This window comes from Elaeis guineensis, chromosome 8, assembly GCF_000442705.2.
Source record: "Elaeis guineensis isolate ETL-2024a chromosome 8, EG11, whole genome shotgun sequence".
NCBI classification, from domain to species: domain Eukaryota; kingdom Viridiplantae; phylum Streptophyta; class Magnoliopsida; order Arecales; family Arecaceae; genus Elaeis; species Elaeis guineensis.
Genome location: NC_026000.2, coordinates 113,616,210 through 113,643,886, shown reverse-complemented (window position 1 = coordinate 113,643,886; position 27,677 = coordinate 113,616,210). Strand labels below are relative to the sequence as shown.

The 27,677-nt window shown below is 36.9% G+C and overlaps 1 protein-coding gene and 1 pseudogene across 1 annotated transcript; one reads left to right on the top strand and one right to left on the bottom strand.

Moving 5' to 3' along the window:
* Window positions 1–3,789: 3,789 nt before the first annotated feature.
* On the bottom strand, window positions 3,790–14,375 carry LOC105061433 (kinesin-like protein KIN-5C). The gene is made up of 23 exons (XM_073242855.1): window positions 14,176–14,375; window positions 13,852–13,981; window positions 10,997–11,155; window positions 10,490–10,839; window positions 10,271–10,409; window positions 10,016–10,113; window positions 9,760–9,916; window positions 8,496–8,565; window positions 8,344–8,420; window positions 7,818–7,871; window positions 7,642–7,722; window positions 7,437–7,548; window positions 7,272–7,358; window positions 7,000–7,175; window positions 6,726–6,887; window positions 6,524–6,635; window positions 6,275–6,429; window positions 6,110–6,193; window positions 5,823–6,028; window positions 5,631–5,732; window positions 5,442–5,551; window positions 5,165–5,316; window positions 3,790–5,042 (listed from the first exon to the last, which is right to left on the bottom strand). Exons 1-23 carry the CDS (start codon window positions 14,232–14,234, stop codon window positions 4,851–4,853), a joined length of 3,024 nt encoding a protein of 1,007 aa, XP_073098956.1. The 5' UTR covers window positions 14,235–14,375; the 3' UTR covers window positions 3,790–4,850.
* Window positions 14,376–19,211: 4,836 nt separating this feature from the next.
* LOC105061449 (protein IRX15-LIKE-like) lies at window positions 19,212–20,431 on the top strand (annotated as a pseudogene).
* The last annotated feature ends 7,246 nt before the right edge of the window (window positions 20,432–27,677 follow it).

Genomic DNA, 27,677 nt, shown 5'->3' with positions numbered 1-27,677 from the left:
TTGTAAGCCAGAATTGTGCTTGGTTTTCTTTTCAAAAGTAGCAGTTCATCTTCAACGGAACTTGTCAAAAAATCTTGTTCTTCCTCTGCTTCACCATGATTGGTGATGCAGTGTCCTTGTTCGAGATATGTTTGTGATTCGTTATAGCCCCAGAACAGTGGATGAGACCAATCAAAATTAATGCGTAAGGAGGCAGGTTGTGCTGCAGTTGGTGTTCTTCCTGTGTGGTTGAATGTTCAAACGCTTTATGTCTTGGAATTTAGGTGCAAGTGAATTGTTGTTTTCGGTAATGGATTAAAAAAATTGCCCGGTCTTTCTTTATTAGCATATAGCCTCACGAGATTAAGAAGGTAAAAGATGATCTATTGACATGTATTATGTGGTCTTTATGCATGTTGGGCCATTCTTTGTATCAATAAAATAAAAACCCTACATCTCTTGGATATTGGTAATTTTTTAAAAGATCTCTTCAATAGCAATTCATTTTATATAAAATAATCTTTATCTAATTTTTTTTGTAAAATTATATATAATATCATAATTTTTTTTTATTTTTCTTCTTAAAGCATGGTGCCATGTTAGCGAATGTGTGGTGCTTCCAAGCCGTGGGAGACCATGAGAGGAGCCATGGGCTTGGTTCTAAGATTCTAAAATCGGTTTGGATTCTAAGATGAAAACCGTCAGCCTTCAGGGTCTTGAGATTCAGAGATTTTGGGCCTCAAGGAACTAACTTGTATTGCACTGGGTTTGGGTCTAAGGGTGAGATTAGTATTAGAGTCTGGTGATCTCTGGAAGCGGGGGAGATGCGAACTAGATCGCTGCTGCAGGGTTCTTGATGCGCAGGGATCTAAGATATGGTGTTTGCTGTTTTTAGAGAGTCCAGATCACAGTGGGCTCTTGCAAAGGACTTTGTCGTAGGTCTCTTCAAGTCCATGAAGGTGTACGGTGGTCCTAACAATTGGTATCAGAGTCTGGTGGAGTATGGAAGTGAAGGAGAAGTCACACAAGATGAAACCAGAAATTTGCTGTAGAGAATCCTGAACGCCTCGTGTTCGTGGAGCTATTTTTTAACGCCTAAATTTCAGATATTTTTGACCTTAAAATAGTAAGTTCTCGGATTAACTATGTATCTACTGTTTTAATGGTGAGCCAATCTAATCTTGGGAGGATCAAGAGAAGGAAGCATCAACAGGAGGCTGTTTGCTGAAATCTGCACACCTATTCCATGTTATGTCTTGGATCCGTCTTTATTTTTGCTATGGTTTGGCCAATCAGGAGCAGTGGGTTGAAGGTGGAGGTTGAAAGACTTGATAAGAAGAAAAGTTTACCGGGGTGGAAGTTTGGATGGTAGGTTTTCTGGTCCAACTTCGGTTGATCCGGCTGTAAAGAAGAAAGGCTGGAAGGTGTGATAGTTAGGCGATATGGTTCTCTGAGAAGATGTGCAGCAGGGGTGTTTGGTGGATGAGGAGTATTTGGCATATTTGACGTGCTAGAGGAGAGATTCTCCAAGGGATAATGGTCAATATGGAGCTGAAGAAGTGACTATACAACCTTCGGATGCAGGAAGGCAGGGAAGTAGTTGGGGTGCATTCAATGGTTCGACCAGAGCATGGATTTACAGAGCCTTAGGATGATGGAGATGACTAATCCACATAGTGTCGTAGCTGATTCAGAAGAGGAGGGGGTCCTCTGGTAGTTTCATGGTGTCTGTGGAATACGGAAGGTCCGAAACGGCAACAGCGATGGTGGAGGTTCAACGGAGATCCAGTAGGGCAGTGCTGGGCGGCTAATCTCAAATTAAGTTTTATTTTCTATAGGGGCACTAGGAGGAGTCATGATTCAGGTGAAACACCGGTCAGAGGTGCCTTTACAGGTGGAGGATGGTTTGGCATAGGTTTAGAGCCGAGGGGTGCAGGGATGGAGCCAGTTTCTAGCACAGCGGCAGTAATGCACAGCATAGTTCTATGTGGGATGTGCAGACACCGAAGAGCTATGACTCTGAGGAGACCATGTCAGAAGGGTTGTTTGCAACAAAAAAGAATCCGGATACCTATGAGAAGACTGAGATAAGCCTCGAGTTAAGATAGGTGGGTCTGAGCCCAGACAGGATTTAAGCTGTAGTTCCCCTAGATAATGTTAAAGCGACGGTTAGTGCAGGGCAAAAGAGGATAAAGTGCTAGGATGGAATTTTCTAAGTTCAGTCGTTGGATTTGAAGAGTTAGATGAGCTCTTGAGTTTCGAAGGTGCCCGCAGAATGCGGTGTATCCAAGACAGCTTCAGAGGGATCCATGGAGTATGGAGGATCTGAAAGGACAACGATGGTGATCGAGGTGCAGCAGTAGGCCCAGCAGGGCAATATTGGGTGGTTGGCCTTGGGTGACTAGGGTATAAAGTCAACTTCAATGGCATCAAATGGACTTCGGATTCAGGTGAAGCATCGGGTAGAGATAGCTTCATAGGTGGAGAGGGTTTCAGTAGTAGCAAGTGCCAGTTTAGAAACACTGCAATTTCTCCAAGGAAGTCCAAGGTGAGTGATGCAGCTGCCAAGCAGAAGGGAGCCTACAAATTTCAAAATGGTACCAAGAAACAAGCAAGGGTCTTCAATTGTGGAGCCGGTCATCCCAAAGGTCTCCAAGGTGCACAGAAGCTGAAGAAGATTGGCATCAATGATGGAGGTTTGCACAGAGAGCTGTCAGGGCACGCAGTGAAGTAGGATCGTGCAAATGGATCGTGCGGAGGTTTGCCATGGCTTGAGGGCACTAAGATAGAGATTGTTGGCACATGTATGGTGCTCCCAAGACTTGGGAGGCCATGAGAGGAGCCATGGGCTTGGTTCCAGAATTCTAGGACCGGTCTGAGTCCTAGAGTGAAGGCTGTCAGCCTTCAGGATCTTGAGGTTCAAGAGTTTTGGGTCTCAAGGTGCTAACTTATATTAGACCGGATTTGGGTCTAAGGGTAAGATTGGTATCATAGCCTGGTGGTCTCTAGAAAGGGGAGACGTGAACTAGATCACTGCTGCAAGGTTCTTAGTGCGCAGCGATCTAGGACATAGTATTTACTATCTTTAAAGAGTTCAGATCGCAATGGGCTCTTGCAGAGGACTTTATCGTAGGTCTCCTCAATCTATGGAGATGCACAACAGTCCTAACATACCATTTTCTTGTTATAAAAAAAAAAGAGAAAACACATAGAAAACTATAAAGTACCGATTGGGCAATTGCCAAGGTAATCTAGCACATGTTTCTTCAGGTTTTCCACAGGTATTCTTGCTGATATTTCTTCAGAAGAAAACAATTATTAAAAGAGTCGCAAGGAATTATGTCGAGGAAACTAACAAAATAAAAGGAAAAGGTAGGATAAACATGATTGTTTGTTTGTTTGATTTAGTGATACTCGCAATTGCCTCTGTCATCCATTAACATATTTCTGGCATCTCATTCTCTTATTTTCTATGCTATTTACTGAAGTAAGATAATAATATTTCCACTCATTTTCATGTCTTGTTGCTCTTCACTAATCTCGTTCGAATCGAACAAATGGCCTGGGTGGTTGAGTTCAAAAAAAAGATTGTAGTGGAAGACGCATCTCCATAGTAATCTATTATACATTTAGATATCTTCGTACGCTCACTCCGCTCATTTACCTATAATCTAGCACACGGCCTAAGAAGTTGAATCCAAAAAAGAAAAGAAAGATGGAGTGTAAAATAAACTAATGTTTTCACTAGATAATACTACTAAGCATCCATGGAGCGCCTTTGTTCATTTTCGAAACACCAGGACTTCAAACTCCCAAGCACCTTTGCATGTGCCAGCCTTCATGGCTCATTATCATCTTCCTGAAAACCTTGTACATCATCCTTTTCATACTTCATCTGATCTCTCTGAAGCAGCAAGTTTCCTTTTTTTTCCCTTTTTTTTTTTGATTTTGACCAAAGCATGATACCTCTGCCATCTGACACTTTTTCTCTCATGTGCCCCCACATGCCCTTAATGTACCGAATACCAGACTCCGCCAGGGGTTCAGGTTGTATCTTTGCTATGAAAGAATAATTGATCTTTCGTGATGTTTATTGTTAAATCACATCCTGCACAAATCTCAAAAGCACTCCAAACTACTTCATTCATCACCTGCATAGATCTTAAAACAACCATTGCACAATCCAACAATAGATTCATGCAAAGGAAGGTGAATCCTTCTTTCATGCAAAGAGGTACAACCTCCATCCCCTCAACCATGTAAATTTTGTGGTGCTTTTGCAACTCTGTAAATGTCAGCACTAGATTTTGCCCCCCCCCTGATACAGTCTTACAAAGCAATTGATAAGGTTTCGCCAAATAAACAGTCTCATTGAGTAGGTGCGCTCCTTATTTGACTTTGGTTCCTCTCAAACACTTAACCCCTTCATATTGGTTGCTTGTAAATAGTTCTGTATCTTGCATCAGTACATGGACAACATGGATAACACATGCCTTGATGCTCTAGTATAGCAAAACAAAAGCCTGAACAAACTTGCAGCATTTCATCCCCAGTCACCAACCCTGCACCACCATTCAGGAGCCACCTCTATCTTGCCTAATTGCAGCCATGGAAATTTTGGAAGCACCTCTCTTGTTTTCGTCAAGAATCAATGCTCCTTGTTATACAACTATTCACTGTTCGGCGAAATGCCTACAGTCACAAAATATTGCACTCTTTTTCTTTCTTTTTCTTCCATGCATCATAGTACAAATGGATAGCATGGGGAGCTAAGTTAGCTCCCTCCCTGGCTCTCAATTATACCAGTAGATAAGATTACAGTACATGAAACGAAATAGAGAACTCCCAAGAGATGGTTAAAGAAGCATCCATCAGTTGAGCTGGACGAGTGGAGAACGGGGTATGAGAGATGGTTTGTGCTCCTTGGCAGACTCATATGGATGGTTCTCCCTGAACTCTTCGAGGAGCACCTCCATCGGCATGGCTCGAAGGGATTCGATCGTTCCTTTGCTTGGTACATCTGGTTCCGACCTTACAGGGGTTTCTCCAGTTGGCTCATAGTCCTGGAATCATGGATCATGTTGTGTTATTAAATCAAGAGCACAGTGCGAGCACCATTCAAGTGATGAGAAACCAATGCTTATATGATCTGATAGAGAGGCAATGTAATTATTGGTGAGCTTACCATATAATTGTTTTGGAATGTGCCCTCTGCATGTCTGTTAATATCTGTTGCCTGGCTTGAGTGCTCCTCTTGCAGTTTCTGCAGGGTTGCTGAGTGGTCTTCCACTGCTTCCATCATGGCAGATGCTGAGTTGCGCTCATGATCCATCACACCTGAAGCAAATTGATTCAAGAAATAAAGAAACTCAAAAACTTTCAAAAGTTCCTTTTGCTCCTATTGCTTTCATGTGTTACAAAGCATCAAAGGGAGCAGGTAAAAAGATGGGCGGCTAACTTACTGTCAAAATGCTGAAGAACTTCCATGCTATTTTTGGCTACATCTTCTTCTGCTGCTGTTCTTGCTGAAGCAACCTCCATGTCATGTTGTTCATTGCTCTCAATGGCACTCCTGCAATGAATTCACGCAGCCATGGATTTGATGCAAGAAATTGAAGAGACAACAAGATGAATGAGACCACAAGACTTACCTTACAAGTGCTTCCATTTCGGCAACATGATTGCTGCTCATCTCACCAACAGATGCATGTGTCTTCTTCCATTGTTGAGAAGCAGCATCGACAGTGTTTGTACTTTGGCATCATACAAAGAATGCAGTAAGAAAAATGAGAAGATGGACCCATGAAAGCAAGAAAGGAACAAAGAAAGCCACTAGAACAGACCATTGTTGGAGCAGGAGTTCCATGCGACAATGTTTTGCTGCAGAAATGTTAGAACCATCTTTTGAATCTTGCTCCGCCTGCTTAGAAAATTCTTCCCACTTCCTTTTGGCATCAGTTGTGACAATGTCCATTGACGATGCATGGTTATCCAGAATTAGTTTGCTATTTTGAGCAGCATCTCCCAGTCCAGAGAGCCTCACATCCACCTGTAAGCCAAATCAACTTATGATATCACTGAAAACCAGAACCAAAACATCCAGATAAGATGATAGAACATCAGGACACACCAACTCTTTTTGTCGACGCATGTGACTGGACACCAAATTGGTAATGTCTGTTAAAAGTTTCTCTTCTTCAGATCTAGATTGCTCCTGCTTATATTTTTCAACTATTAGATGATCTATTAAGCCAAATTTGCAGTACTGGATCACAACATATTGCAAACTATTTACCTCATATGCCTTTCGAAACTCGGCAATGCTCTTCACTTGAGCCTCATGTACCAAAGTTGAGTCATTCTGAAACTCTTTTGTTTCCTCTCTTATCCTATCAAGCAGCCCAAGAATAAATTTGGACATTTCCTTTGTCCGATCTGAACTAATTGAAACTTCTGCACAGTTTAACAACAGCAAAGTCCAATGAACTAGGTTCACATTACATTCACAACATATGACTGTGGGAACAAAAAAAATTTAAATAGCAAACCTCACGAAGTTCCTGAGTGAAATGCGCAATCTCTCCCCGGTGATTTGACAATATCCTTTGCAGATCACCAAAAATCTGATCCGCTTCTCCCTCCCCAAAAGCAAGTAACTGATGCAAAAGCAAGCAGCCCTTGTGCATAAAAAACAGCCTTTGTGTAGTGGTGTGAATTCAGGAACCCAGATATATGTAGCTACTCACCTGATAAAGAGAGCAGCTATTGGTAGAAATCATAGATGACATCTCTTCTAGGCTGGCATTGCTACTTGCCTTATGCAAGCGCACTACATTTTGTACCGCTTCTATATGTGAAATGTACAAAGCTCTTGAAGATAACACTTTCCTTTTCACTTCTGATATTGCCTGAATGCATAATATCAATAAACAAATAGGAAGGTAACTAAATGATAAAAGTTTTTGAAGATCAAGAAAGTAAATTTTGGAAGTGATGACACCTCTTCATCAGCATATGTACCTTATCATGGAAATCAAGACTAGATTGACATAGTTTCTCGACAGACCAAAGGTGTTTATTTTGTCGATCCAAGGCTGCAACAACAGTATTACAAAGTGTTCCAATCTTTGCTGCAAGATCAGCTTGAAAATTGTTCACTATAGATCTGTTGGCAGCATTCAATTTGTCTTCTCTAGCTGTGGATTATGTTTAAATAAATATGAGAACATATTAAGCAATAGCCTTGGCAGCTTAGTGGGCGAGTACAGCAGTGTACTAAAAGCAAAATATACCTATTTTAGAAAATAATGAAGCATTATCACGTGTAGATTTTTCCAAGTCAGATCTCAGAACACAGGCTTGATGCGCCAAAGCATTTTCTGTTTCATGCATTGCAAAGATTAAGGAATTTATATAGTTTTTGAAACATTAAACAGCTATTAATTAATTATACAAACCTGCTTTCCTTTGCTCTGATATAATAAAGTCTTTCTCCTTCATAGTGTATTGAGCTAGCGTCAGATCATCTCTAGCAGTAGCCAATAACTTACTGCTATACTCCAAACTTTTCTGCATATTAAAAGAACTTAGAACAGTTGTGTGAGATTTAAGAAAAAAAAGAAAAATGAAGAAAGGGCCCAGAAAGATTCTGACTCATATTACCTCAGTTGCATCAAGCTTTTTGCTCAGGTCAGAAGACTGTTGAAGCTGAGCATTATACTTTTCTTGCAGATCCTCGATATGCTATTCATGAGATGCAGAGATAAATACTGACTCAGAACCTGAAAATCTTAGACAGGATGATTTATGAAGTGAGGACGTGCAAAAATTGTTCTGACCTTTTGATTGTTGTCTAGCAAGACCCCCATTTGCTCAATTTGTTCTGTCATTGCCTTTACATAACAAAACATAAAGACTCAGTAAACATCATAAATAAGAAGGCAAGTTCTATTGCAGAATATAAACGTTATTGGAAATCACAGTGAAGGTTTCAGCAGTAGGTTTGCAGACAATAGTTTATTAAAAAAAAAAAAACTGAGGCTAAATCCATAAATGAGTTATGGTAGGAGTGAATATATGTTGACTCAAAGCTGATCCAAAATATGCGGGTTGAAGCTTCATGGTTGCATACACCCTCGACAGGAATTGATGACATTCAGTATACTCGTGGTAGCTTATTTCTTGCATTAAGATTAATTAAAGCTTATTATGAGAGATTATTTCATGTTTTATGTAACTGACATTTAATGTAATTGCTAGCTTTTTTTTTTTATTTATTTATGTGGTGTGGGTTTTTGGGGGGGTGGGTGTGGGGTAGGGGTACGCTGGGGCTGAGAGAGGTGGATAGGATAGGTAGCCCAACACCTTTCTTTCACTCTCCTCTTGGTAGTATCGTTCTTTTGGTATGTAAACTCCAACTTTCTCACGAGCAGCATACACCTCTGAAAAAGGAAACATTTTTAGGCCATTTGATAATGCTGGAAGATAAAATTGACTGCCACAAAATAAGTAATTACCTGCTTTAAGACGCTCAATTTCTCCATAGAGATCTTTAATTAATGTAGATTTCATCATTTTTTGGTTTACCTGCAATTAAAAGCAACAGAAATTAAGATGAGTAACTCATAACTGTCATTGTTCTATGAGGATGACATACAAGCCTTGTCCCAAATTTTTGGTTCACCAGGAATAAATGAAATTGTGAAAAAGCCAAAATAAAATTTTGGCACTCTTATTCTCTCACATGAAAATATTGGCACTATCAGAATATACTGTGAACTATCATAAGCAGAGCTGTCTTGAGTACAGATAAAAGGCATTTAGTAGTTCAAAGAAATAGAACATTTGGAATGCGAGCCAGTCTGCCCTGATTGAGGGACCATGTATTCTGGTACATCTACGGATCATTGAATTGACAATGGATTAGTTTACTTTTCTTAAATGCAGAGATAGCTAAAGACAAACAAGTTGTTGATATTTTATTCTAATGATTAGAAGAATTGTGTAATTAAAAGAAAAGAACATTTTGATCATGAGTCAGTCAATTCTGGTTCAGAGACCACATATTCTGCTACAATATATGGATCATCAAATGATGTTAGATTCATTTCCTTGTATTAAATACAAAGAAGACAGATATAAAGATGGATTATTGTTATTTTATTCTAAAAAAACATTTTTTTCATAGGGCAATACTTAAGAACATATTTCACATTCATATATATTACATAGACGATGCAAATAAGCAAACAAGGTAGAGATGTTCCATTGATATCAACAAAAACAGTTGAACTGGGTCAGCTGATCCAGTTTTGGGAAAGCTAGATTTTACTACAACCAAGACAGATCAATTGTAAAGGTCTGTCAGCACATCAATTCCTTTTAAATTCATGATAATGTCAAATTGACAGACTAGCTAAAAGTGCTAAAACAACATACGCTTCAAGTAAGTGATGTTCAAATCCACAATAAACATAAGTGGAATTCACAGTTTTGCAATCTTCAAATGTGCCCTACATTTTTCTTTCATCTAGAGAATTGCCTATGAAGGCTCACATTTATTCCGTGCAAATCACATTCAGACAGCAATTTTCAAAATTTTCTCTACATGATTTCTGAAACTGCAGGAAAAAAAACACCTTCCCAATGATATATGTACATGCCAAGTTAGCACACGATGAAAGAAATTGGATTGCATCTAAAGAAAGGAATTGACTGTTTTCCTCACTACATGCCAAAGTAAATTGCATTATCCGAACAAAAAAGGGGAAAGTAAAGCACCTCAGGCCTGTTCTTTATGTTCTTTGCCCTATGAGCATAGTCTAGTGTACTAAGGGTTTCCTCAAGACAGTGTACAGATGGTGATACAGTAGCAATTATGCATGTCTTAGTTCTTCCACCCAGTGAATCACGAAGTAAACGTGTCAGCTTGCTGTCCCTGCATGTCCAAGAAATAAACTTTTAAAAAAGGGCTGGAATATCAAGAGGAGCAGCTACAAATGCTAAAAGTATGATCCGCTTCAGAGTTCAAAGTAACCTGTAGGGGATATGTCCTAGATGTTCGACAAGAGCAGTAATAACACGGCCCAGAGTAAGTAAGCTTTTGTTTATCTCTCCAGCTTCTCTTGCACGACCCTTTTAAAAAAAGCAACAGCTTAATATGGTGGAGATTTAAGAACAGGTTCCAAATTATAAATCATAGAACTAAATCGGATAGCTAATAGCACAATACTAATAAAAACAAGCTGACAGAAAGTTGCAGTAGAATAAAAGTCTGAATATAATGCACTACCTCCCTGGCACCTGAACGAGAAATATTTTCTGATCCAGCAAGGTCAACCAAATTTAGTTTCCCACATTTGATCAGCTCTTCACCTTCTGGAGTTGCCTCTTTGATGTGAATGGTAATAGAAAATAAAGAATGTGACCGACTGAAATTATAAAATAAAAAGGATTAAATAAGCAGAAGCATTTACGTAAGAAATAGATCAAGACAATGGCAAAGTATCACCTGGATTGTTTGTTTAGTAAAGTCTCTGCAGTACGACGTTTTGCAGACCCCCTTTCTAGAAGAGAAAAGATTTCATCTGCACTTGTTACTATTTCTTCCTCTAGGCCTCTTACCAGCACACCTCCTTTACCATCCTCCATGAGAGGTAATGGCTTTTTCTGCCTGTCCTCCATAGCAATTTTGGATAACTCTTCTGGTGCAAGCAAATCAGTGATTTCCTCATTATACAACTCTAGAAAAGTAACCTTGACACTGTATTCAGCATTTTGACTTTCTAATGTGTCAAAAATCTGTTTGACAGCTCTTGGTATGACACCTGCATCTGCAGGTAACTGCCCTTTAGGCCCACTCTGCAAGTATGGGTTCAACATAAGATTAAAAACCATCGTCTTACAGTACCATATATTTGTAAATAGCTGTGAGTTTCAACCATTTAGTAGTTTAAGAAACCCATTTTGAAATGATGGTAGGCAACAAAAAAGTTTTCTAATCTAAAGTGCATCTTACCTTAGCTCTCCTGCATTCACCTTCCATTGTATAAGTTTTTCCTGTGCCAGTTTGACCATAAGCAAATATAGTACAATTGAAACCCTCTAAGACCTCATTTACAATTGGAACCACTGCTTGGTCATAAAGATCTTTCTGCTTAGCTGAGGGACCAAAGACCTGTGAAAATATATACTTAGAACCAATATATGTCTGACCTTGTATCTAAAAACATACTGATGTTCTGGAATTACAGAACATTCATGTCAAATATGCAGGATAAAGCAATAGTAAGAATACATGCTGCTGCAGTAAAAGGTCATACCAAATGCACTATAAGGAGCAAGATAGATGTTTTCAGTACTTTTTTTGCATTGAAAAGACCAGGGGACCATTCATTTGTAAATTATCATACAGTTAGCACATCAGCACAGATTGAGATACCATGTAGAAACATCAATAAATCCACAACATAGTTAGTGAATCCAAGCTTGTGAGCAAGCCTAGACTGGCAAGCCAATTTGCAAAGTGTGGTTGATTGCATATAACCAGGGTTGCAGACACCTCTTAGGGACAAAAATCATTTTCATCTACCAACATTGTCGAGCTTGACCAACTAGCAATTGTTACTTTTTGGAGTGTAACAAAATTCAGTCCCACTACAAGGCAGAGATCCTTATCTTTGCGAGCAAAGAGTGACCACCAATACAAATCAAAGACTACTTAAATGTGCTTCTACAGATTTGCAGTCCTGCAAAGGGACTGCTATCTTTCAAGGTCTCAACCAGTATCCCCAGCTCCTACATCCACCAGCTAGTTGCAAAAACAGATTCCCTGCAACGACTTCAAGGTAAATATTATGTGATCAACTCTGACAAACATAGGAGACCTCAGTACAAAGGCATGTGGAGAATAGCAGATAGTAGTCTACCAATGTATAGGCTTGAAAATGACATTCAGTGGTGACTAGTTCCTGACATATGCTCCACATGTGCAATCTTATACAGCAAGTGCTTGGTCGCTAGGCAAAATGCAAGAGTAAAACAAAGCAAGCAGGGTAGCTCAGATACACAGCTTACAAGTGGAGGGAGTAGGAAGGAGCATGTGGAGTCAGTTCCTTAAAGAACTGCAAACAGCACACGAGTTTACATCATATTGTAGTACAGATTAGCTTACTAAATAAATCAATTGTAATACAATACAATTTCATATAGGTGCTTGTCTTGGTCATACAGAGCTGTACATTTGCATTTCCATGTAAGCCAACAAAAACTCAGCGACTGACTTGAGTATGCAATACTGCGATAGACATTGACCTAGTTTAGAGGCAATAATAAAATCTGAAATGGATGGGGCAATCATCAAGCACACAGAAGATGCAAATTTTGGAGCTTTGGGAGTACAAAAGAAGATTACATATGTCTTGATCATATTGCAGAGTACTTCCTTTGGAGATAAAGTTAGGAACACAATTAAACTAAATCTTCCACAAACAAAATCAATTTTTAATGTTTGACAAAGAACAAAAACCTTTAGGTGTCACACTCTACTTTCCTTGGAATACATCCTATTCCCGACTAAAACTATTTCATCAAAATCACTGTTATATTAATTAGCTCCTGATTAGCTCTATCTTCCAAGAGATGGAGACATGTTCGTATCAGCACTAGCTTTAAAGTGATAGTTTCAAAAGGATTATTAAAATATATGCTTATAGATTAATGTTAAGGATAAAGTTTTAATCATGAGAAGTAGCAAAGATTTTTATGGAAAGGTATATTCATGCACGAAATAATATCAATTTACAACTTCATCAAGCTCAACCAGCAAGAAGAAATGTTTAGATCACTTCCAAGAAGAAACAGGGGTACTGACAACACAAGTTTCCTGAATCTGTTGGAAAAATGAGATTGTGTATTGAGAACCTAGTCAACTCCAATATTATAATACCAATTAAGTAACAAACAAAGATAAAAGCTAGTGAAAATGGTAAAAGGACAAAAAGAAAGGACAATCTTTTAAACCAAAGCTTCAATTTTAAGCACATATATGTGGCACCAATTATAAGCATCATACTTCATGCACCACCCCAGTAATAGATTTCCATGTGTACCACTCTATCAAATTAGTTTTCTTTTTTTTTTTTAAGAAAAAAAATAAATATGTCAAGCCATCTTCACATTAGACATTCCTTCTATATTTTCTTACTGCTAAACTATTTGGTAATTCTTTTTGTCCAACAGTATACAAAAAGTGTAAAACATTTTGGACCATGGCTGAATTGAATGCATTAATTACAAATGGGATGCTGTTAGAACTGTCAATTCCACACTATATGTACAAAAAAATTAGTGAATGACTAAGACCCAGTCCATTAAAAGAACTTTTCTGATGAAATATTATACTAAAATTTCAATTTTTTTATCATATGGGGTAAAAGCTACTTTGGCAATATGTTGGTATCTCAAATGCCGAAGGGGAAAAAACAGATAAACTCTTTTTTTCCTTTTTTTGTTTTTTGGGAGATTAGGAGGGGTTAATCCCCACGTTTATCACCCTATACCCAATTTTTCACCCTATACCACCGCACCCTGGGGGGATTCACTCCAAGTGGAATCAAAACCCGACCCTTTGCCAAGGCGTTATATCATCCAAGCAAGCACTCAGTGGTAGCTTAAATTAATTGGATCAGTCTAACGTTTAAATCTTAAAAGAAAAATTCAAAAAAAAAAAAAAACTTAAATTAGTTCTCATGGAATATTTCCCAACAAATCGATTCCAAATAACAAGAAGTAATAATAAAAAAGTAGATATATAATAGGAATTAGCAAGTCGTAACACACTAAAAAGAATCCCTAGAAATGAATAGCAGGTACCTTGTCGAACGTAAAAACCCTATCAATTTGCTTCCCTGCGATGGTCTGCGAGACGGCGACCTCTCTCTGGTACTCGTTGCAGGTCACGACCTGCGGCGCATTGCTCCTCAGCTCGTCATCGTTGAATGGTCTGCAGAAAATCAAGCAATCAAGTCGCCAGAAGTAAGAAATCACAACCCAACTACATCAATACCGTCTGGAACCCAGATAACAAGCTCGTAACAAAAATTACACCACGGAACTAGCCATAGATCAAGAAAAAGAGTAAAAAACCTAACCCTAAGAGACGCAATCCCAAAAGAAAAGCTTTTCCTTGTTTGGTACCTGCAACGTAGGAGCACCTGAACGTTGACGGCCTTATCTTTCTCGTGGCGAGAACCCATCTCAGAGGAGGAGAGCAAGCGTTTCAGAGACTTCGAAGCTCCGCTAATGGTGACGAGAGGAGAGTAAGGACGCTCTCCTTCACTCTTTCTCTCTCTACGTTCTATTTGGTTTTGTTTCTGTTTTGCTTGAAGGGGGAGCGGGATCCAGAGAGGGGATTTGAAATTTGGAGCGCCTCCCGATGAAACTCAACGAGCTCCGGCCGTCTGATTTTTAACTCGAAAATTGGACGGTTCAGATGATGAACAGGATGGTCACGCTTATTAGACTGTACTGCCCCTAATCGTGGTTGAATTTACTTAGATGACCCTAAATTGGATTAGCTTTAGTTCGGAGGAGATCACCGGTCCGTGGATGGTCGTTATTGGATGAATTTGAATAAGAGTCAACAATGCAATTGCAATCCCAAAGATAACTTACAATTACCAATTGGGTTAAGGTCAAATTTAAGACCATATGTTTTCTTAATTTTTGAATTGAATCAATCCATGTTAGCCAAGGGTCATGGGTGTATCTTTCACACAAAAGTATGCTCCACCTTCCTTTGCATGAATCTATCATTGATCATCAGCCGCTCTCTCTGAGAGCTGTGCCATCAGATGAATAAAAGAGTTCGAGGCATTTTGAGATCTATGGTGTAGATCCAATGGTGGTTTCATATGATACAATCTGGCCCGTTAGACAAATCCACTAAGCATGCCTTGCAGGTTGCAAAGAGGTGATTCCTGGAAATAAAAAGGACCGCATATTTCTCCAAACACATTGATTCCTGGAAATCATACGTAAGAGGTTCCTATCACGAGAGAACTAAAAGCACAAGATGATCTCATATTATGTTTTGCATCTTCTCAAAGTATTTTTGCCTGCTGCAAAACCTGACTAATTAAAATGAATAGCCCAGGAAATAGAACTCCAATTAAACTAAGATGCTAGGGATGAGAACCCTTTTGTTGGCCATGTCAAGAAACTCAAGATCTGCCTGTCCACCATACTGTAAAAGAAATTACTTATTCTAAGTTTGACCATTATAAATAGTCCTTTTATAATACAAGCAAATCTCATGTTACATCAGCTGAAGCATCCCCTTTGTTAGGCGGGTTCATGTTGCATCTTTCATACGATAGAATGATTGATCTTCTTTCGCAACATGTACCATTTGGATCATGTTTTGCACAGCTTTCAAAGAACCATGAACCTCTTCCATCCATAATATATAAGCTAACATCATGCTTTGAAAATGTGCAAAGCATGATCTAATGTATATGCACAAAAGAAGATCAATCATTTTTCACGTATCCGAACCTTTGTTTGGATCTCAAAACCTTTTCATTTTCATGAAGTGTCCTCTTTTCATGAATAAAGGGCATCAGATGGTTTGACTCCAATTTTCCCATCAAGATATTGATTACTAAGACCCTTGAAACCCTAAAGCATATGGATTGCATGTTTATCAGGGAGTAACTTTGCATAGGTTTTAATGCTCATGCATAGACCCTCCTTGGAAAAGATGATGCTGGTCAATCCATGCATTTGTTTCAATAGTTGATGTAATTTAGAAGATGGATTTGCTAAGGCAGTACTAAAATCTCATAGGGCACAAATTTTCAGATTCTATTATCCTTTACGAAAGGAGTAGATCCTAATGGATCCTAAGGTAACCAGTTATAGCTGGTGAGAATTCCAGATATGTATGGCAAGTAACACTATTCGAGCAAAATTAGAAGACATGAAGCGATGAACAAAAATCACAAGAGGCGGGCACTATAGGCCATCATATGGGGGGGTGGGGCTAGTTTCATGTCACATTTTCTTTTTTACACATCTTAAAGAAATCTAGAAGATAAATAGGGATTGAATTTTTTTCTACTAATAGAATCTGTTAGTTTCATAACTAAAATAATAAAATAAAATAAAATACATGCCTAAGAGAAATCTTTCGTGACCATCCATATCTTATTTCTTCCTAATCAAGCATCTCCATCCATTATCTTCTTCATCAAGCTTTTTCTCTGATAATCTTCCTCCCAAAGTCTCTTTCTCCTCTTTCAAACCCCATGCGCAATCTCTCGTATCCATGAGATCTTTCTCGAGTCTCTTTCTTCTTTTTTAAGATTTTTGCATCTGAAGTTCATGGATACTGTGTATTGTTTTACTTAGATATGTGTATTGAAATATCAGATGAATATTTTGCTAGGTGTGTATCAATTAATCATGTACTATATACTGATGAATACTAATTTTGATAAATTATGTATCAATTTATCTGTAGGTGTGTACTAAATTGTTGCTAGGTGTGTATCAAAAAGGCTTATTTTATATATCAGTAAGCCATCTAGTGTGTATTATTTAGTTATGTGCTGTGTACTGATGAATATTATATTTTAAAAATTATATATCACTTTATCTAGATATGTATTTTGGAACATCAAATGAATATTTTACTAAGTGTGTATCAATTGACCATACTAAACTATGTATCAATTTAGCTGTAAGTATGTATTGAATCGTTATTGGGTGTATATCAAAAAAGCTTACAATATGTATCACCTAGATATATTCTGTATATTGGTGAACTTCACATTCTAAAAATTTTATATCGATTTATTTATAGATGTGTATTGATTTGTTTGATGATTAATTTATTTAGTGTGTATCATATGGTCATATAGTATGTATCATTAAAAAGTATATGTTAAAAATGAGGAAGAAAGCGAATACCTTAATCACGAGACTAATAGCTCCATTAATAGAAAAAAATTTTAACTTTTAGATTTATTCTTTAAGATTTGTATCCCATATGATATTTTATAGTACTCACCCCATATGATTTTTGTTCTAAAGTGATGCCTTAGTACCATAAGAAAAGCTTTTATAAAAGCACATCAAAATACAAAAAGCATGACCAATGACTTGATGAGATGAAACCACATGACCTGATACTTGTCATATGGGGGCACCTGAATGTTGACAACTTCACCTTTCCTATGGTAAAAACCCATCTCAAGGTAGAGAGCAAGTATTTCAAAGACCTAAAAGCTCTGTTAATGGTGATGAGAAGAAATACGGGAGGCTTTCTCTCCTATTTGTCTTTTTATTTTCTTTTAAGGGTTTGTTTGGGTACATTCAAATCAGTTGGCCCGCTCAACTTGTAGTCTTCTAAGGGCTGGCCCAAGCCTAATCTTAATCCTAGTCTATGTGTTTATTGGTCTATACGAAGGAAAAAAAGAGATCTACAGGGCTTGGACTACAGTGGTGTTGGATTGATATAGGTCATACCTACATAGATTGTCAAATCCATGAATCCAACAAAAAATCTAGCCCAATCCTGTTAGATTTCCCAAACATGCCTTAAAGAGAATAAGATCAAGAGGGTATTTGAATCTTGGAGCACCTCCAATGAAACTTTAACAAGTATCACTCATCTGATTTTAATTTGAAAACTAAACAGTTAAGATGGTTCAAAAGAATAGTTAGCTTTTATTTGACCATACTAACCCTAACTCATGGTTGGATTTTCTTGATGACCCTTCATTCAGTTAGCTTTAATTTGGTGGTGATCATTGGTTAGTGGATCGCCATTGTTGGATGAATTTCAAGTGGTAATCTAGGGGCAAAGCTCAAATTTGAGTAAAAGAACTTAAACAATCAACAATATGTTTACAATTTAAAAGATAACACACAATTACCAGTGAAGTAAGAATAGAAAGGTTGGGTTAGCTCAAGTTAAGTGCAAATCCAAGATCAGACCAAGTATAATTGATGTTCTCAATCTTTTAAACTAAATCAATCCATGTTTGAATCAAGCAAAAGCTATCCAACTAATGTTGAATTGTTTCGACACACTTATAAAATGATTTGATAATAAAAGAAAAAAATGTTAGCACATGATCTATTGGTTTTATTCTTGAAAATCAATTTAAAACAAAACGTAACTATTAGTAAATAATATTTCTGACTTTTGCATATACTTCTTATTAAACTTTTCCATTCATTGATTCAAAACTTTTGACTTTAGGGTTTGATTTATATTTTAATTTTCTATTAGAATTTGATTTGGCTTGATTTTTTTACATCAAATTTTTCTTCTCTTTTTGGGTCTAGTTTGTATTCCATTAGTTCCTTAATCAACAGTTGTTGTTTACATTTTTTTCTTCTCTTCATGAGATTCAAGCTTTCTTTTTGCTGCTTTCTCTAACTCTTTTTAGGTTGAAAACAAAATTTTTCAACAATGCAAAAAGAGAAAAAAGGAAAAAAAAAATCACCAATACTTCTTCATGTAAGGTGCAAGGACCTCATTTTATTGAGCATCAAACTATAGCTTGCTTTATAGATTTTCCCTTATAGTGTTTCATTAAGTGGACCAAGTATCACTAGATGATGAATTATGATTTGATGCTACGGTAACATTCATGTGAAGCAGATTTAGCAGTTACTCCGACTAGATTAGATTTTGATATAGTAACCTGAAAAGCATTTTATTAGTTATTACTAAATACTAACTATTTGCAAACTACTTCCTAGTGAAGCCAACTGTACTCTATCATAGGTTGTATTTGTGTATTATTTGATCTATGATATTAAATTTAGTCTTATCAATGTGTATTATTTAGTCATATTGTTTCCGTTTGAAATCAAATGCATCTAAATAGAGAGGACATTGATAATTAAAGAATAACTGAAAACCATTAAGAACTTTAACAACAAGATTTGATCATGTTTTTTATGTCATTGATTTTGAGTATCTCTCAATCATGTTGTTTTTAATTTTTAAATCAAATGCATCTAAATGGAGAGGATATGGATAATCAAAGAATGATTGCAAAAAAAAAAAACACTAAGAATAACAAAATTTGATTATGTTTTTTGTGCCATTGAGGAGTCAAAAGATATAGATGATCTAACTCTAGAAAGATTGATGACCTTACTACAAGCCGATAAGTACCATCAAGTACCACCTCAAACATAGCTCATAATCATCAATGGGACAAGTTCTCAAAACTCAATTGTCAGTGAGTGATAATGTTGGAAAGGAGGTAGAGGCAGTAGATTGGGTAGCAGACATTGTGGTAATCTCAGTCATGGACATGGATGCGATAGAGGTCATGTAGAAGTAGCCTCCAACAATTAACAAAATTAATAATAAATCTAGAGATAAATTATAAAAAACACCCTTGAGGTTTTCTTTATTACACTTGAATCTAATAATTTTAAAAATATACATTTACACCCAAGATAATTAACGATGGCAGTTAAATTATTTGCATAATGTGAAAAGATGAAAATACCCCTTTGCATTTCTTCTCCTTTTGACACCGACGTTTCTTCTTTCTCCTCTTCTTCCCTTATAAGAACTCTCTTCCCTCCCCCTCTCCATATCTCTCCTTCATCTCCTTCCTCACCTTCCTCACCACCATGGCCGCCTAGGACCTCGACCTCCCCTCCTCTGCCACCCAATCCGATCGTGCCTCTTCCTCCTGCTACAACCATTGTCTTTCCGACCCCATCTTCGAGTCCCTCATCAACTATATTGTTGCCTCCAACTCCAGTAGTAAGATGGGTGATGCCGACCTCCGCACCATCGCTGTCGTGCTTCTTTGGTGCACCCCTTGCAACTTCCTCATCTTTGGTCTCGACCATGAGATGCCTCTCTAGCACATCCTCAACCATGATGGTCACACCATCTTTCTCAATGAGAACAAGTACTATATCATCCACCTTGAAGGCCACCTCTTGGGCCTCAAGGCATACGATGTCGCCTACACCACCAAGGTGCAAGAGATGCCCAATCTCTTAGCTATCGCCCACCACAGCCATCGGTGAGACTATTGGCCTATCCAGAACCTCCTCTTCTCTGACTATCGCCTCGCCCTTAATGACCTCCCCAATGCTCTCTACGATGTTCCTTGGGATGTCATCCTCATCAACGGGCCATGCGGTATACCCCCACCATCTTGGGCCAAATGTCCACCATCTTCACAGCAGCAGTGGTCATGGCCCACTCTATCGGCCTACGCCCAGAAACATGCTGGTCCATGACTACAAGTGCAAGGTAGAGCGAGTGCATAACAAGGAGTTCCTCTACAAACAAAACCTCATCGCCAACACCGGCCAGCTCACCCACTTCCTTATTCTTGACAGTGACGGTGAAGTGGTTGGAGAGGTGGTGGGTGAGGTTGAGGAGGGGATGAGGTGGCCCTAAGTCGAGAGCAGGATGAGGAGGAAGACCTTATCAACTATCTTTTAGAAAGGTCATTTTCATTATTTTGAAATTTTTTTAATATAGTATTTAGGTCTAATGATTTGACTAACATTCTGTTAAGTCATAAGTTAAAGTATTAGATAAAAATAAACATCATGGAGGTAAGTATATGTTTTTCAAACTACTGGGTGTAATATAATTTCGATCTAATCTCAAAGGATTTTTTATAATTTATCCTAAATTTAGAAGAAGAGAAGTCCAAAAATTAAACTCATCTAAAGGAAGATAATAATAAATTGTAGATCCAATGCCATCATTACAATAAATATGGGCACTATCAGTATTAATACAAAAAGAAATTGGTTGATAAATAAAGAATTTTAATTTTATTGAAATTAATGATGAATCTAGTATACAACCGTGAGACTAATTTGTAATGCGGTGGAGGCTAGTGAAAGTAGTATGTGATATTTAGACTCTGGCTATATGAGATTCGTATATATGGAAGGAAAAAATATTTATTGAGATCAATGAAAAAATTATTGCCATGAAAAACTTAGATATAACAAGAAATCCAATAAAAAGAAGAGGAAAATTTTAATTGATGTACATAATAATGATTATATTCTTATATCTGATGTATATTACATACCCGGATTGGAACATAATATGTTAAGTGTGGGGTAATTACAAGAAAAGGGGCATGCTTTACACATTGAAAGTGGTATTTGTGATCTAAAAGATTATATAAATCATTTGATTGCTCGGGGATATATGGCCAAAAAAAATATATTGTTTTGAAAATTAATAATGATGTTTTGCCTTGTTTCAAAAATATTATTCACAATGAATCATGGTTGTGGCATCTTTGCTTTGGTCATTTAAGCTTTGAAGGCCGGAAAAGATTATCTAACTTGAATATATTGAAAGTTTTAAGTTCTCTAACTCATCCAAATCAAATTTGTAAATATCGTATACTTGGAAAGTAGTATAAAGATCCCCTCGTTAAAGGCAAAGCTTTTAGAGCCACTAAACCTCTCTAACTTGTACTAATTTATATGAAGAAGATGTCATTTTGTTGGTGCTAGTAGATACTTTATTACATTTTTTTATTGACGATTTCAGTGGAATGCTTTTAAATTTTAAAAAAATCTAATACTTAATGCCTTTTGCCAATTTAAATCTTTTGTTGAAAAACAAAATATTTTTTTATGTAAAAGCACTGCAAGAGCTGATTGTGGTGGAGAATATTATCCTCAAGAGTTTGATAAGTTTTACAAAAAGCATGGAATTCATCACCAAAGCACCATTAGTTATACTCAACAAATGGTGTGGCAAAGTGGAAGACATAAACAATCATAGGGATGGCAAAGACCATACTAGTTGGTAAGTGTTTATTAAGAATTTTTTGGACTAAAGCTGGTTCTTATGCAATTTATATATCAAACAAGTGCCCTATAAAAATGTATTTTCCAAAGATGCTAAAAAAAGAACATTGCAGAAGTAAATTATCTATTGGACAACTTCAAGTTTTTGGATCTATTGCATATATGCATATGGCCAAGCAAGTTAGAAAGAAGTTGGATGATGAAGGTATGAAGTGTATATTTGGACTATTGTTTGAATACAAAAGCATATAAATTTTATAATCTTGCTACCAAGAAAGTTATAGTTAGAAGAGATGTAAAATTTGATGAAACAAAAACATGGGATTGGAAGGAAAATGAAAGAGAAAAGCATGGAGTGAGAATAGATTTTGAAAAAGATACAGTAGATGATCCGATCGAGGAGAAGAAAGATTTTCTTCAACCTACTCAACTCAAATCTTACAAAGAAAAGATAAAAGAATAGAATTTTTAAAAGTAAAGCTCAAGTCCCTTTTCTTTTTCTTTTATTTTTTTAATTATTAAAAATGAGGTACATATCTTCTATTTATAATAATTAGAGCATCCAATCATTTATTTTCAAAATGACTAGAGACATCCAATCATTCAATATCTTAAGGAACCATTAGGAAAAATGGATAGAAAAATCATATCAAGGTCTCTTAATTACGTTCTGATTGAGGACGAATTTTATAAGAGAAGTCTAGATGGTCTTCTTCTAAGATATATTGGGGAAGAAGAGTCCTTATTGATAATAGGAGAAGTATATGAAGGAATATGCGGGACTCATCAAGTCGGACCAAAAATGCATATTTGGTACGGATATTTTTGTCTGAAGCTGATGCGAGAAAATTGTATCCAATATGTGAGAGATTGTTAGGCATGTCAGAGATATGGGCCGATCCAAATAATTTCTTCAATAGAGGTACATTATGTAATCAAGCCTTGGCCATTTAGAGGATGAGCAATGGATCTGATTAGCCAAATTTATCCAACCTCTTTAAAGAGACATGAGTTTATTGTGGTGACAATTGACTATTTCACTAAATGAGTTGAAGCGATTCCTTTAAGGTTACTAAACCAAATGTTTATAATAAATTTTATTAGAGAATATATCATACATAGATTCAATTTGACAGAAACTATAACAACATATCAAAGATCCATTTTTACTAGTCAAGAGGTAAAAAACTTTGCAGAGGAGTCTGGATTCAAAATAATTCATTCAACTCTTTATTCTGCACAAGATAACGAGCAGGCCAAAGCAACTAACAAACTTTTAATAAATAACATAAAAAGGTTTATTGGTGAAAGACCAAGGGTCTGGCATGAAGTATTGCCAGAAGTATTTTGAGAATATAGGACTTCAAAGAGAACATGAACAAGAATGACACCATATGCTTGACTTTTGGCCATAATGCAATACTTCCTATGGAATTAATAGTGAAATCAAAATGAGTGATGCATCAAGACATGTTAATCGAAGAGGAGTATTTGCAAATTATGATGGCCGAATTAATTACTTTGGATGAAAAAAGATTAAATATTTTAGAGTGGATGATTGCTCAGAAAATGAAAGTAGCCCGAATCTATAATAAGAGAGTTCGATCAAAATGCTTTAAAGAAGGAGAGCTAGTTTGGAAGACTATTCTTTCATTGGGACAAAAAGAGCTAAAATTTGGTAAACGATCGTCGAACTAGAAAGGACCATTTATAAATGGGAAATATTTAAGAAAATATTATACTACAATTTGGAAAATGCAAAATGAAATAGATATACAAAGGCAAAATTCGGCTAGACAAGTCGATTGACATTAGTACTTAGACAAGTTCTATTTATAGAAATAAAAAAAGTAAACTTTAGCTGAAGAATTAAACAAAAAATAAAAATAAGATTTATATCTTCTTGAAGGCTGACAGAAGCAAGCTCCACTAATCGAACATCTGTGTTCCAAGAGGCTCCATCTCATTGGCTTGTTGCTGTAATTCAAAAAGGCATGTAGATAGTTGAGCGATATGGTGTTCCCAGTCCTCTAGATATTTTAATTTTCACCCATGAAGATCAGTATAGTTGGCACAATGTTTCTTTAAAGTTGATATCTCAGTTTTAATTTGAATAACTATGTTCTCCAACTTGATTAATGTTCTCTTTTTTTTCAATAGCAGGTTCGTCCATCTCTTGAAATTATTAATAATAAGTTGAAGTTTTTGTCGAAGCCAATTCCTTTCTTTTTCTAGTTTGGTTCTCTTAGTTAGCACAGCACCACTTCATTTGACAAGGTTTGGAGTGACTAAGTTGACTCAACAAGAGTAGATAGTTTTTCCTTCAGCTTCGGTAAGTCCAAAAATGATGAAAACAAGCCATTCTTCAGTAAAATCTCCAAGGCTCCTTGGGCTTCGGACGGTGCGAATGAAGATATGAGGTTGTCCAAGGATAAATCAGCAAGATTAGATAATATGTGATGGGCTTGAATGACCTCAGTTGGGGTATCATTCCGGGATGGCCTTGACGAGGCTGAAGATGCAGAGAATGGGACCAACTTAGCTTTTATCTATGCCAATGAAGCTAATGAAGGATGATGAGATTGTGGAATATCCTGTAGGAGAAGGAAGTTAGAACTACTAAATAGAGAAATATTGACATTCATGGTAGGGATCTACAGATTGAATAGCTGGAGCCACAGATTTCAAAGATGAACACACCATAGGATGTGAGATTAAACTTCGAACAATTGTAGAGATGTCTTCAACTATAGGGATAATTTGTAAAAGTTGAAATAGTGTTGATACTATTGAGGTAGTGCTGTGTGTTGATGGAGATATTTTTTCTTCTTCTTCTTCATCCAAGTTAACTTTAATGGATGTGGGATTGTTGGTTTTTCTTTGCTAAAGGCAAAAACTAATAGCCGAACTAGGAGGGAAACGATGAGCCAATTATTTACATCTCTTCAATGCAGGAGGAACCTAGATAGGTTTAGGTTCGGGCTTGGACTTAGATTTAGGCTCGAATTTCTTGAGAGGAAGAACCTCTGAAATATCTAGATAAATGAAGAATGATGAGTTAGTACAAGAATGAAATATTGAAGGATAAAAATACTAATCTTATCATTGAAGGAAGGGTCGACTGCTATTGCTTTTTTGTAAGTTAGCCACTCAACGTCCGAATAGTACAATCTGGATCAAGTAACCTTTCCATTCTTAGTAGACTCAATGGGTGCAACAAGATCAACCAACCCAAATTTGGCAGAGGGTTTAGGAGATCAATGCTTGTATAGCCACCATAAAATTATTTATAGTAGGAAGATCAGTCTAAGGGCCTATCTAGGATATTAATTCCTAATTATATTTCTAAAATGAAGTTTGAATTTGTATTTAAAATCTTCCAACATTTAGTCTTTGGTCTCTTTTCTATGAAGCATGTTAGTGTGACTTTTCCATTCAGCATATTTGGCTTCGTAAAATTTTTCATATTTTTTGATTGATTTGTAGAGCTCTAGAGGAATACCTTTATCTAAGAAGAATACTAATGAAGCTCTATATTCATCCTACACAAAAAGTTGAGTTTCAATTGGCAGAGAAGCTTCACCCTATACAATCCAGGTTAGGATATTTGAAATCGGCTCTTGTTGGATAGTCTTCAAGTAAGCCATCCATTATGTCAAAAATTCTTCAGCAATAGCTGATTTGCGGTCAAAGGGGTGAAATTCAAAAGTGGCATAGAATTGGTTGTAAATGTAGTTAGCTAATTCTATGATAGTAGGATCAGTAATGAAAGTTCGATCAAACAGATCGTGATTCAGAAAAAATAAAAAAGGACATGGTATAGCCTGAGCGAGATCAAACTAACGAGCCACTAGACTAGGAGAATATTGTTCAATGGAGTATCTATTATTATCAGCCTATTCTATGACCCAACCAACATGCAAATCTTGAGGAAGAAGAAAATATCACCAAAGCAAGCTGACAGATTTTGTTTCATCCTCAGATGTGGTGGACGAAGACAAAAGGAGCCATGAAGGGCGAGGAGCACATACGAAAGCAAAGAAAAAGGAATCTTTTCTTTAAGAGGGCCTTTCATAAAATTTATAAAAGTATTTGGAAAAAGATAAAAAAATACCTTCTAAGTGGATAAGTTCGAGGTTGATGGGCACAAAAGAGAAAGAGATGGTCGAAGGCCAAAATTCAAATAGGCATAAAGCCAACTTGAAGCAGCCAAGGGGGACCACCACAACTAGTGAAGCCTGAACAGAATTTCTTTAAACCCCTTAACAAGCCACCTGGTAAAAGGGGTGAGAGACAAATAGGGCAATTTTCAGCCAGCATTGCGGCAAGTCTAAGATGGGCCTTTACTATCTTAAAAGATTTACAACAAAATAAGAATTTACAAAGTCAGACAAGGTAGAAGGCCACTAGTTCTTGATGTGTAAGATATCCACTTTGATTACTATAGAACTTGATAAAGATGAGTAAATAGCCATTTTATTGAAATAAAGATCAAAGTTGTCGATCGGGGTGAAGACATCAGATGCAACTGAAAAATTTTCATCTATCAACGAGAGATCTAACAGAAACCCTAGATCAAGGAGGGTTGGGATTGACATGCCATGATTCAAATGAAAAGTATGGATTGAAGAAGATCGGAAACATAATGCGGTCAGTAACAAGGATCGATTCTCTACCATTTGGAAAGTAAAAATCTTTATAAGATTTTGAGAATCCATAGCGTTCATAATCGGCATTTTTATAAGATGAGACATGATGGACCTAGCAGTCCCAAGAAAGAAAAAAGGTAGGCCTAGATCTATGAGGATTGGTGCCCTCTCAAATAGTGCTTCTAAAGTTAGATTGTTGGTAAAAAAAGATCTTTTTATGGTGGATTAGAAAAATAGAAGAAAAAGATGAGGGAATATTGGAGTTGAAGATGGGACCTAGGATAGTAAAGTGAGATGATTCGGATATAAGTACCTAAGGATTTATGAAAGCGAGAATATTAGAAGCTTCAAGCTTCTTCTTATGCTTCTCAAATCACTCAGCCAAAGAAGGGATGAATACACCATGAAAGAAGCTTGAGACCAGGGTATAGGAGTCAAAATGGAGCAAGGTAAATGAAGAAGGGAGTTGCTAAGATATGGCATCCCTCGAAAATATCAACTCAACGGAATATCCAAAGGAAAATTGACATGCGTAAGGAACTTTAAGTATTTTGAAAATAATGAATTACGATCAAGTTCTTGATGATTGATCACTAGTTAAATGACACTGAGAAAGATGGAGGCTAAAACTAGATACATCTTATAACTCTCCTATCCGTCGAATTACAAGATGTAGGGGGCATTGTTTGTATCACAAAATTCCACACAAATTATTCAGATTTGGTTAACCGACTGATGAGGTCCGATACAAGGAACGATGCGTGGAAGATGTAGAAGTGAGAAGTTGAATAGTATCAAGAACTGTTTTGAAAAAATACGGTTATTAAGAAGTGGGCGAGTGGGGGAATAATAGCACGATAAACCTATTTAACCTGGATGTAATGCATGGGAAGGGATCAAAAAAATCAATGGCAATTCTACTTTCTTTAATGGTTATCTTTATTTTTTGGAATGCAATCTTTATCTTAGAAGGAGACGATAGTTCTATAATCCAAAAGTCCTTGAAGTTTTAAGGTATATCCGAATCCGATCATCCTTTTCGAGTTTTCGGCCTTGCACTGGTGGCATGTTTGCGTATTCCTCGTATTGCCAATTCATTGTTTTTCCTAAGCTTCAATCATGAAAAATAGGGAAGCACGTCCATGGATGGGTAAATGACTAAATGGACAAACCTTAAGGCTAGAGAGGTGGCTTTTTCCTCACTCTGAT

Coding starts and splice junctions, on each gene's coding strand:
- LOC105061433 (XM_073242855.1), bottom strand. CDS start 14,234: ATGGGTTCTCGCCACGAGAAAGATAAGGCCGTCAACGTTCAGGTGCTC. Junction 6,194..6,274: donor AGTTTCGAAAGGCATATGAG/GTAAATAGTTTG, acceptor AAATATAAGCAG/GAGCAATCTAGATCTGAAGA. Junction 5,043..5,164: donor CATTCCAAAACAATTATATG/GTAAGCTCACCA, acceptor CCATGATTCCAG/GACTATGAGCCAACTGGAGA.